At 44.0% G+C, this 12,745-nt stretch overlaps 2 protein-coding genes and 1 long non-coding RNA gene across 8 annotated transcripts in view; 2 read left to right on the top strand and 1 right to left on the bottom strand.

Annotated features, from left to right (window-relative positions):
- Positions 1–1,852, top strand: part of GPER1 (G protein-coupled estrogen receptor 1) — a 44,155-nt gene extending 42,303 nt beyond the window's left edge. For all 4 annotated transcript variants that reach the window (XM_068246778.1, XM_068246776.1, XM_068246777.1 and 1 more), the window contains one exon: positions 376–1,852. In XM_068246778.1, coding sequence (XP_068102879.1) covers positions 743–1,831 — 1,089 coding nt within the window. In that variant the 5' untranslated portion in view covers positions 376–742 and the 3' untranslated portion in view covers positions 1,832–1,852. The remainder of the gene's footprint in view (positions 1–375) is intronic.
- The window catches only part of C7H7orf50 (chromosome 7 C7orf50 homolog), a 553,489-nt gene that overhangs the window by 445,426 nt on the left and 95,318 nt on the right, over positions 1–12,745 (bottom strand). The gene's annotated exons all lie outside the window — the stretch shown is intronic.
- On the top strand, positions 7,505–10,959 carry LOC137525628 (uncharacterized). Its single transcript, XR_011022963.1, has 2 exons — positions 7,505–7,671; positions 10,792–10,959. It is a non-coding gene; the product is annotated as an uncharacterized lncRNA (long non-coding RNA).

Here is a 12,745-nt window from a genome sequence, read left to right as displayed (position 1 = left end):
AAATGCTCAGTTGTATAGGAATAGGCTGGATGGAGTTACTAGACATTGCTCAGTTTAAAAAGCTACCTGAGGATATCAGCTGGAGACAATAAGCACTGAGCCAGTCCAATAGAGAGAGAATGAGAGGAATTAAAGTGCAGGTAACCCATAAGTGGAACTGGCATAAAAAAAACAAGATTTTTTTATCTTGATTGTATTTCCAAGATAATGTCATTTTAAAAGGTATGTTTTTAAACACTGCTGTCTGCGGCCTTGCTAAATTTCACTTTGTGTCGGTTTCAAATAATGATTGCTCCTTAGTGAAAACACCTACAGTATATGTTCTGTGATGCCGACATGATCCGCAATTAACTGATTAATTTTTCTTCTTTTCAGCTAATGTACTGCTGGAAGCTCTGGTCATGCTGAAGTTTTCTGAAGGGAGGAACATGAAATAGGAACATACTGTGTACATTGTTTACATAAGTCACTCCAAGCAGCACTCAAGATATGGAAATACAGTGTGCCAGACTTAATGGGTGTTCTGTGGCTTACAGTAGACTGAAGCTTTCGTGGGAAGACCGGGCTTCAGATGTGGTCCAGGGAGGAGGCAGCAGCCGTGAAAAAATCTACAGTAATTGACTCCAACCACAAGGTCTAATAACTCACAATAACTCACTCATATGTGCTGACCACACTATGGATAATAACACGGCTTTCATATTTTGCTTTATGGCACATATTTTCCTTTAATTAAGCTCCCATGATGGATGAGTATCAAACAGAAACCCCATCAATTACTTGCAATTTCTCATTACTGGAGCTGAACATGTCGTATTATTGCAATGAAAGCCTGGCCACCAGCAGCTTATTAGATGTGAACAGGCACTATTTCATTGGGCTGATCTTATCGTGTCTCTACACCATTCTTCTTTTTCCTATCGGCTTCATTGGAAACATTGTGATCTTGGTCGTAAACATTCGCTTCCGAGAAAAGATGAGCATCCCAGATTTGTACTTCATCAATTTGGCAGCTGCTGATCTCATCCTGGTGGTGGACTCGCTTATCGAAGTCTTCAACCTCAGCGAGAAATATTATGATATTACCATCTTGTGCACATTCATGTCCCTTTTCCTTCAGATCAATATGTATAGCAGTATCTTCTTTCTCACGTGGATGAGCTTCGACAGGTATATTGCACTAACAAAGGTCTTGAAATCCAACATCTTTCGGACTAAGGAACATGCCAGACTGAGCTGCGGCCTCATCTGGATGGCGTCCATATCTGCCACTTTGCTGCCGTTTACCGTGGTCCAAGTGCAGCACACAGAGGACAGGCAATTCTGCTTTGCGGACGTTCAGGAAATTCAATGGTTAGAAGTCACACTTGGATTCATCATTCCATTCACAATCATTGGCCTGTGCTACTCACTTATAATTCGTGTGTTGATAAGGGCACACAAACTCAGAAACCTAAGACCTCGACGTCAGAAGGCCTTGAGGATGATTGTGGTTGTTGTCTTGGTGTTTTTTATTTGCTGGCTGCCAGAGAATGTGTTTATCAGCATTGGACTACTTCGAAGTAATGAAGACAGGCCAAATGACCAATCTTTCCGGCACAGCCATCCACTCACAGGACACATCGTAAATTTGGCAGCCTTTTCCAACAGCTGCTTGAACCCATTGATATACAGTTTTTTAGGTGAAACATTTAGAGACAAGTTACGCCTATATATCAAGGACAAGAGAAACATGTCTGCTCTCAACCGTTTCTGCCAAGCCTCCCTAAAATCGGTCATCCCTGACAGCATGGAGCAACAATCAGAATGCAAATATAACAGTGGTGTGTAAATAAATGTGCACTTTAAACAAGATTGTGTTTATTGTGGTTTCAACATGAAACATTGGGGCTTTAAAGTGGAATTGGAATCTACATGCAATAGTATACCAAAATAATAGCAATAAGGTAATTTCAAAAACTTCAACTTTCTGTGTTTTAGATGATGTTCCACCACAGTCAAAAAGGAACATCTACAATTCACATGAGGAGGATGAAGAAACACTTAGACACTCGCATGTAGAGGTAATGTCAGAGTTCTTTCATTTCATTTGAAATGGAGGAGATTCTTGTTATAATGGCAAGACAACAACACAATATCTTCTGTTGAAAAGTTATTTGTTTTAAAGATGAACCATGACCTGGTTCCATAGAAAAATTGCAAAACAACAAGAAAGTTTACAGGCCAGTATCAGACACTTAATTATTTTAATACGTACAATGACTATTGTCCACTCTACGGATAAAACATAGCTCTAATTAATTAGATAATATACCGGTAAAATACATTTGGACTAGATACACATAAAGTGCAAAAAGTGCTGAAAAAAACCCAATCAATAAAAGCCAGGTGGGTATAGGGATCAAGACAGATAAATAGCGTGAAACCGAACTGCATCTTACCCGAGTCTACTGCGGCCTGGAGGGGGACTAGTATTCTACGCTGCCGGGAAATAGCAGGGTGAGCCTTTTTTTGCGCTCATAGGGATTATTAGATCCCATCCTGAGATGTATGGGAGACCATCGAAATGTAACACTTGTAATTCAATGTCTTGCAGTGACTGCTTATGATTCAAAACCTCATCTCGGGATGATATATAATAGTCCCTTCACCTTGGCTGGTTTTATTGGGTGTGAGTTTTTTTTTATCACATCTTACAATTTATATAGGTCTAGTTCAAACACATTTTAAATTATCTAATAAAAGCTAAGTTGTACCCATAGTTAAAGAAGAACTTTAGTGAGAGGTATATTTATGCTGCCATATTTATTTCCTTTTAAGAAATACCAGTTGCCTGGCAGCCCTGCTGATCTATTTGGCTGAAGTAGTGCCTGCATCACACCAGAAACAAGCATGCAGCTAATCTTGTCAGATCTGATAAAAATGTCAGAAATACCTGATCTGCTGCATGCTTGTTCAGGGTCTAAAGGGGCCCATACACTGGTCGATTTCAGCCATCGATCGATCACAAATCGATTCTATCAAATTCTACATTCGATCGATTAGTGGCCGCTTTTGATGGATTTGATCTATCTGACAGGATGGAAAATCTAGGTCGATCTGCTGCCCATACAGTTGCATTGGATCTAATAGTCCAAAAATGCATTCAGATCGATTTCCAATAGATTTCGCTCTGAAATCTATTGGAAATCTGTTCCTAGTGTGTAGCACACATCAGATAAGATTCCTGTCAGACTGGACTTGACAGGCATCTGCCCGAGATCTATCTGATGGTCAAATCTGCTGCAAATCTATAAGTGTATGGTCACCTTAAGGCTGAAAGTATTAAAGGCAGAGGATCCGCAGGACAGACAGATAACTGGCTTTGCTTAACCTCCCTGGCATTCTATTAAGATCGCCAGGGCGGCTGCGGGAGGGTTTTTTGTTAATTAAAAAAAAACTATTACATGCAGCCAACTGAAAGTTGGCTGCATGAAAGCCCACTAGAGGGCGCTCCGGATGCGTTCTTCTGATCACCTCCGGCGATCAGAAGTAAAAAGGAAGGCCGCAATGAGCAGCCTTCCTTGTTTCGCTTACCTCGTCGCCATGGCGACGAGCGGAGTGACGACGTCCTGACGTCAGCCGCCTCCGATCCAGCCCTTAGCGCTGGCCAGAACTGTTTGTTCCGGCTACGCTGGGCTTGGGCGACTGGGAGGACCCTCTTTCGCCGCTGCACGCGGCGGATCGCCGCGCCGCGGCGGTGATCAGGTAGCACACGCGGCTGGCAAAGTGCCAGCTGCGTGTGCTCCTTTTTATTTCATCAAAAGAGCTACACCCTCCGGCGGTAATGGACGAGCTGAGCTCGTCCAGACCGCTAAGGAGGTTAAAAGGAAATACATATGGCAGCCTCCATATACCTCTCACTACAGTTGTCCTTTAAAGTGGCGATAGTGGTTGTACATACAAAAAAAAAAATGAAAATTGACAACCTTCACAGAAATACAGTTCAGGGGTAGAATTTCTAACCATAGGGCCTGTCTGGAAATTGCACACATCCTACCCTGCCCAAGTTCCACCCCAACCCCCTTAAAGGAGAACTGTAGAGAGAGGTGTGTGGAGGCTGCCATATTTATTTCCATTTAAGAAATACCAGTTACCTGGCTATCCTGCTGATCCTCTGCCTCTAATACTTTCAGCCATAGACCCTGAACAAGCAAGCAGTAGATTTTTCTGACAACTTTGACAGATATGACAAGATTAGCTGCATGCTTGTTTCTGGTGTGATTCAGCCTCTACTTCAGGTAAATAGATCAGCAGGGCTGCCAGGCAACTGGTATTGCTTAAAAGGAAATAAATATGGCAGCCTCCATATACCTCTCACTACAGTTCTCCTTAAAAAAAAAACACAAGGTGAAAATAAAATGATGAGATAAAGAATTGCATCTGCCTTGTTTCTCCTAACAATTACATTTTTAGATTTCCCACGTTTTTTTTTTTTTTTTTTTTTTTTTAAATCTACTTTTTAAGTTGTTCCTGTTTCATTGCCTCTCACCCTCACCACACACAGGCACTGAAGTGTGTGTTTGTGGCACAGTGGAATGGTGATGGTGAGATGACACACAATTTTAGCCCGTTTCCTCATAGGTTACAAACCGGCTGTGGCAATATCCCAGGAGACACGGGATTACCAACCATCTGTTGCACAATAAAAGCTCACACTTTCTGCTGCTGCGTGGCACACTGGGGTCGTGGAAAGCAAACCTGTCTGGCTGCAATAGGGGTCTCAGGTTCAAAACTGGGCAACACGTTTGCATGGGTCTCCTTCAGGCACTCTGGTCTCCTTCCACATCCCAAAAATATACAGATAAGTTAATTCAGGGCCGGGCCGAGGCATAGGCTGGAGAGGCTCCAGCCTCAGGGCGCAGTGTAGGAGGGGGCGCAGAATTCATTCAGCTGTCATTCCTAATTGTGTTTGAAGCAGAAAGAAATAAGAAAAGGGGATACATGGCAGTGACTGCAAGCCAGATAACTAGAGATTAAGGTGTTGGGGAGGTTGTGGGCCCTGTGGCGCCTCTTAGTCTAATAGCAATCAGTGTGTGACGGCTGGGGTGGGAGGGATGGAGGGGCGCACTTTGGTGTCTCAGCCTTGGGTGCTGGAGGACCTTGTCCCGGCTCTGAGTTAATTGGTATATAAACAGACTATAAGAATAACACTATCACGTTATATAACATTATGCAATCAAGAATGTGTACCGGAACCCTACTGTCTGCACAGGAACTGTGCTCTCCCTAAACAAGTATACATCAGAACATGGTCTTTTCAACCCTCTCTTTCTCTTTATGTGATAAGAAACTACAGGAAATCTGAAACAGAAGAACTTGGATTAAAAAGAAAAATTGCATTCTCTCTTAGGAGAAGGCTCTTACATTTCATAACATTCTGGCTGAAAAGTCCTGTTTAGTCAAACATTTTATTAACTAGATGTCCTTCAGTATAACAGTAAAAACAAATAACAAAAACAAAACACTAAGTACTTGTCAAACTTAGTGGTAAGAGTTTGGACATGTGGGACTTTTTTTATGCTACCGTATGTTACACTAATGGTGATCATCCACTCATCGATTTTCTCATTCGATTCCTTGCAGATTTGATTCATCTGCTGGGAATCAATAGCCTAAAATGTCAAATTGATTCTGACCAAAAAATGATCAGAAGTATTGATCAGACATGATGGAAAATGCAAATCAATTGTGGGCAGGGCAAGAGCATTGGCAGATCGATGGCCTACGGCTTTGCACTGAATCAAACAATGTAACTCTGCAGTCCGATCAATTTCCTATACATTCCCTGTAGCATTCTATTGGAAATTGATGTGCCGTGTTTGGTAGGAATCAATTGCTTCTGAATCCATTTTTTTCAGAAAGGAATTAATTGTTTTGGAAATTAGGTGGAAATCTATAAGCAGGGGTCTCAAACTCGCGGCCCGCGGGTCATTTGCGGCCCTCGATACAATATTTTGTGGCCCGCGCTGGCAAAAGCTTCCTTATAGTTCGCTTCAGTGCTCCCAAGTAGTCCACCGCATCCCCGACGCTAAACGAGGGCTGCAGAGCCCCCAAATCGCCCGGGGGGCAATCCGCCGGCATTTCCTGGAAGGGGCAGAACTTTCAGCGTCAGCTCTGCCCCTCCTGACGTCAATCGCCGCATGGATCGCCGCCTCTCCCCGCCCCTCTCTATGAAGGAAGAGTGAGAGGGACGGGCAGAGGCGGCGATGCGCTGCGATTGACGTCAGGAGGGGCAGAGCTGAAGCTGAAAGCTCTGCCCCTTCCAGGAAATGCCGGCGGATTGCCCATTGGGCAATTTGAGGGCTCTGCAGCCTTCGTTTTGCGGGGACACGGCGGACTACTTGTAATGGGAGCACTGAAGCAAACTATAAGGTAAAATAGGCAAAATAGTTCGCTTCAGTGTGAATTTGGGGGTGGATTTTGCGGGAGCTGCTGATTGTGAAATCCCTTATGCGGCCCAGCCTCATCCTGACTTTGCCTCCTGCGGCCCCCAGGTAAATTGCGTTTGAGACCCCTGCTATAAGTGTATGGCCAGCCTGAGATTGGTAATCATTTCGGACATAAAGGTAGGCATCTAGTTACTAAATGTCTAGCCGGACAGAGGCTTTCAGTGCTATTGACTGGATTTGAAGATACACTGAATCCAGATCAGAGAATTAATGAAAGATTTGAGAAATAAATGAATACCGGTATATATTTTTTTGTATCTTGAAGGACATTAATATGTGTCAGGCTTGAAGCTGCGCATTTAAATTGTGAATATCTACAAATTTAATCTACTGCCAGATTTCAAAAAGCCTCAGTCTGGGCACAGGTGCTTTCCTAGACCTAAGTGGGCATCCAGCTGCAGATCTTGAGCTTTTGTCCATATTGATGCAACTGGATTAGTTGATGTCAACTAAATCTGGTCACTTCCTGCACCACACTTTTATCGTGTTTCCCCGAATTTGAGACCTCTCCTGAAAATAATCCCTAGCATATATTTTGAAAGCAGAAGATCGTAGAGGTGGCACACCTTACCCAAGGGGTAGGCATAGCGTGTAGGTGCTAAGCCCAGGCACCAATTATGTAACAGTCAAGTGTAGGTCCAGGCTAGCACACCAGCTTCAGGATGCAAATAATTCTGTTTATTGCTTCATCAGCACATATATGTAACAATTGTTTCAGGGCCGCGGCGGGTCCCCTTCTTCAGACAGTGCAAACAAACAATACACCACATAGTGCACATCAAATTTATACTATTAGGTGGTTACCCACCCATGACAATCAAAAGGTTAAGTTCCTCCCCCCCTCCTCTTAAATCACATGTAAACAACCAAGCAAACAAAGCACCAAAGTACCTTACTTTGTGTCAGTACATCAGAAGCAAAGTAACTCATGTGGGATTCTCATGGTTTTTATTTTTAAACGCACTTAGTGAATGGCAGTTGCTGTGTCCAACTGCCAAAAAAGTGTGCAGCGAGCAGGGAGGCTGGCCAGCATCTTTGTATAAATCTTTTTCAGGGAATGTCTTTATAAAGGAAAAAGGCCATGCTAAGAATCCCCCATAAAGAGATAGACTAAGCCAAAACCTGTTGGTAATGTCAGATTTCTACTACCTACTATAAGTGACAGCAACATAGGAGAAAGGTAATTTATGGCTCATTTTACTCTGGAAGAAATGTACTTCTTATTTAAAATTTGTGTTTAAAATTTTAAGAATTTCGTGACAGTTTCTCTTTAAGAAAGTCCAGATTCGACCTGCTGCTTATGCCCAGCATAATTCACGTCGCAGATCAGCAGTGACGGCAGCTCATGTTGTCCAGTAACAGCACCGGCCTATACAGGAAGTAAACAGTAATACAGGAAGTAATACATTAGCTGCCTCCACCATTGATCTGTGGTGTGAATTATACAGGACATAAGAAGCAGGGGGATCAAGACTTTCTTAACCTCCTTAGCGGTAACCCCGTGTGTGACACGGTGTAAGCCGCCGGAGGGTGCCGCTCGGGCCCTGCTGGGCCGATTTAAATAATTTTTTTTTTGCTGGACGCAGCTAGCACTTTGCTAGCTGCGCCAGCACCCCGATCGCCGCCGCCGCCGTTCTTTGAACGGGATTTCCTGATTGGAGATCGGCGAAGGCGATCGAAGCGGGCGGGGGGATGCCGCTGAGCAGCGGCTATCATGTAGCGAGCCCTGGGCTCGCTACATGATTTAAAAAAAAAAAAATTTTTAAAAAACTGCTGCGCTGCCCCCTGGCGGTATTTTTCATACCGCCAAGGGGGTTAAGGAGGGGGCCAGGAGCAGAGGAAGTAAAGTGGGTGGTGCAGGGGGTGGGGGATCTGGCTATATACAAGGAGAATATGGCTATATACAAAGGGAGTCTGGCTATATGCACTGGCTACATACAAGGGGGATCTGGCTATATACTTTAAAAGAGGGTTCTGGCTATATGCATTAAAGGGGGATCTGGCTATATACACTAAAGGGGGGTCTGGCTATATACACTAAAAAGGGCTCTAGCTTTATACACTAAAGAGGGATCTGGCTATATACACTTAAAGGTGGACCCAAATTAAAAATACAAGATTTCAGAAATAAAATCTATTTTCTAAATTATAATGATAAATAGCAGCCTTTTTTCAGGTGCATGATGACAAATATAAACTATTTTACATTTATTGGAGGAACCCCTCCCCTTGGTTTCATATTGCCGGCAAATAATCCGGCAAACTGGTGGAGTAGATGGTGTCCAGCAAAGGAGGAATTGCTAATGGCTGCCACCTGTATAACTCTAGTTAAGAAAAGAGAAGGGTGAAAAGCATGCACTGAAATGCTCATAGGCTTGAAGGAGTGTTTATTTATCTTTGTATGTATCAGAGTGGTGCAACTAAATATTTTGAATTAAAAATGTTTTTGGTTTGGGTCCGATTTAAGTGGGGTCTGGCTATTAACACTAAAGAGGCATCTGGCTACCTAAACAAAACATAAGACCTCCCCTAAAATAAGCCATAGCACATACTTTGAAGGAAAAATTAATTAATGTCTTATTTTCTGGGAGTCGCAGTACAAGCTAAAACCTTCCCAGAAAGATTTAGTAGGTGTGTGCCCTCTTGCAAAAATCAAACTATTTTTTACGTTTGTTTTTTTGGTGAAAGGTTAAAACCATAGCTGGGCTCAGATCCCAGTCTGTTCTGTTTTGGAAATTTCTCTTTATTTTTCTGTCCTGGTAACAGGTGTTGATAGGAGAGGGGTGGTAAGCAAGCCTCTCCATTAGTGGCAGTAAACACTGTGGGACAAGTTTTGCTGATTTTACAGCTGCCTGTGCCTCTGTTAGTGGAACTTCATGTACTTCCTCTCCTGGTGACACCCAGGGCCCATATCTGGCAGAAAGTGAAAGGAGTATTTTCCAAACGGAAACAGGGGAAAAAGACAGACCAATATTATACTGTTTTGTCAGCTCGTGGACTTCAAAAGATCTAAATCACATGGTGTTACTTTATTCTTCTTGGGTACCATATTGTTTTTAATGACACAGATTACATAAAAAAATGCAGCCTTGACGCAACTAAAAATACGTGTTCCAGATAGCAAATATTTGAGCCTACAGTATAGATCGAGCTATCATATATTCCTGCTGATAATCATTGGTGGCACTCTGAATGAAAATAAAGTGATCAATAGACATATAGAGATGAATTGGCGGAAGCAAAGCACTACATTTCACACAATTATCTGAGTGCATCTTGCTATGTTTTTGAAGATAATAATCTCATCTTCCTACACAGAGAATAAATGCACTCAAAACACAACATAATCAATAGCCAATTATCTTTATACGGAGTCCTGGAGACCATCTAAGGAAAGAAGGAAAAACATGTGCAAAGCCAATGAACAAATTGACCAAAATAGCATTAAAAAAAAACAAAAAACAGAAGTACAGTATGTTAACTTAAATACAAGTAATGGTGCATCGTTAAACAACAGAACATCTTATGGCCATTGTTAAACGTCAATATTCAGAACAAGTTCATTTGAACCAGTGAGGCCCCTTTCACACTTGTTACTTGCCATTGTGATGTGATTGCTCTTCAATGGCAACTGCTCTTGAAAGGGCGCACTGCACGTTAACAGTGAGGTGTGGCCATACAATGAGGCATATAGTGCCATTCGAGAATGCCTTACTTCTGGTGGAAACGCTTACCTTGTACTGTTATTGCACTGCATGCAGTGCGTTACTGCGTCAGTACCCATCGTACCATGATCAATATGATTGTCCCATAGGGCTATCATTGCTTCAGTGCCACGATGTGCCAAATGTGCTCCACATGTCCCAACAGTTGAAGTGTGAAAGAGGCTTTAAAGTAGAACTAGAGGAGTCAGAACCATAAGGCCAAAGAGTGTGGGCGCGTTTCCACTTGAGCGGAAACCGACGCGAATCCACAGAGTTTCCCCGCAGGCGAATAGTGCGGGGAAACTCTACCATAGGGTGCAATGGTAACGCCGGCCGAATCGCTACCGCTAGCGATTCGGCCGGCTTTTCCATCCGAATCGGAGCGGGAGGCTGTGGATCTCATAGCCGTGCATGGCACGGCTGATGGGATTCGTGTGCTTTCCCTGCAGACCCGGAAGAGCCGGCTCGCGTCTCGCAGACGTGCGCCGCTCTAGTGGAATCGTGCCCTATCTCACAAACAGGAAATCTCACACATGGCTTTAAGGTCCTATTTATTCTGACCTGTACAAAAGTTTTTTCATTTTTTTTCTCTGCAGTCCACAGCATTTCTTCAGGAAATATTCAGCCACCCAGAAAGGACTGAAGCACAACATGGTGTGGACTGAAGCACAGCAAGCAAACAGTCCAGTCCCATTATACTACCCATGCTCCACCTCCAAATATATACTGATTTTATATGAAACTGAGTGACCACTGCCAAGCTACACACATTGTGACAACTGTCATTTGTCATTTTTCTGGTACAGAGGCTGTGATTGCACTGTGACCGCTGGCAGAGACTGACCACTGACAAGAAAATAGTGCTGGCAACCTGGCAGGAAGAAACAGCTGACAGGCAGATTCTATTGAAAAGGAAATGCCAGTGACAAGCAAACACTACTAACATGCACATTCCACAGACTACTATATACTTTTCACAAGCAAAATCTACACACTGCCAGATCTTAATAACAGGCGCATGCCATGTAGACCGAGTGGCAGACCCACAGTAACAAACCCCCAATTAGAGATCTGTCAGAGGTTTCTGGAAAGATCAAAATCGGAGACATACCTAGAAAGGGAAGACTCAGGATCCTACTGAGACTTCCCGTGCTGATCTGTAGCCACCTGTTGCTGAGCGTGGCCACCTCCATATTGTGGCTGTGCCGCTTTCCTTCCTGATGCGAGGCCAAGCGAGTCCGTCCACAGCGGTGCCCGCGGCTCCAGCTTACTGTGCATGCACGGGTGGGCTGGGTCGGCCATTGCGTGGCCACACAGGAGGAAGAAGATCTGCTTGGTCTTGATAGGTTTTGCAACAATGCATTGTCGCTATTCTTCTGGGGGGCCACGCTCAGCGACGGGGGACAACACAGCAGGGAAGGAAGCCTCAATAGGGTCCTGAGGCTTCCCTCTCTTCAGGTAAGTTTCTAATTTTGTACCTGATCTTCGGTTCAGGCAGTCTTTAAGGTTTGTATAGACATTCAGAATCATTTTAGCCAACAGTCTGTCATCTGTGAAGGTATCCCATCTTCTGAGCTTGATATTATTATTTATTCCATTTGTAAAGCCTCAACATATTATGCAGTGCTAAATAAAAAATAGGGATACATGCAATGTAAACAAGGGGTGCCACACAGTTCTACGACATAGCACAAGTTTATACATGGAAACGGTATAAGATGCATGATCATGCAATTTAACAGAGACCAAGCACTTCAAGTTAGTCCATGGGAAGGGCGTCATTGGTGGGGTTGCAAGATCAAGAAGGACACATTAAAGTGGAGGGGGCGAGACCCTCCCAAAATCTTACAATCTAAAGGGGAGGGGAGGAAGACATAAGGTAGGGCTGTGGAAAGGGTGTACGGCTGAGAGTTAACCTCTTGCCAACTGCATCATGCCGATGGGCGTGCACGCGGCGGTAGCCCCAGTACCGCCTATCGCCGATAGATCCTTGTGGTGGGGATTGCAGAAGATCGCACACACTCTGCCATCAGTCTCCCAGCGGCGATCGCTGCTCGGAGACTTTTTAATAACCCTGTACAGCACTGCGATCTAAGGCAGCGCTGTACTGGGGACAGCCGTGTGACACGGCTGTCCCCTCCAGAGGCTCAGGGGTGATCCACTGTCATAGGCTGAAGCTAAAGACTATGACAGCGATCACAGTGATAAGCTAGCGGGGGGAGGGAGGGGCCACTGCAAAAAAATTATTTAAAAATAAAACAAATATTTATAAATCATTGGGGGAGCGATCAGACCCCACCAACAGAGAGCTGTTGGTGTGGAGAAAAGGGAAGGGGGGGATCACTTGTGTGCTGAGTTGTGCGGCCCTGCAGCGAGGCCTTAAAGCTGCAGTGGCCTTTTTGTGAAAAATGGCCTGGTCTTTAGGTGGGTTTAATACTGCGGTCCTCAAGTGGTTAAAGTGTGATAGATGGGGGGTGGGTGTGGGGGGGGGAGAAGGGGGTTGGCCATTTTAAAGAAGTGTGTTTTGATGGCTTTGATGGCTTGAAGGTA

This window comes from Hyperolius riggenbachi, chromosome 7 (assembly GCF_040937935.1).
Source record: "Hyperolius riggenbachi isolate aHypRig1 chromosome 7, aHypRig1.pri, whole genome shotgun sequence".
Lineage (NCBI taxonomy): Eukaryota > Metazoa > Chordata > Amphibia > Anura > Hyperoliidae > Hyperolius > Hyperolius riggenbachi.
The sequence above is the reverse complement of the archived record's forward strand: the minus strand, read 5'-3'. Positions and strand labels throughout refer to the sequence as shown.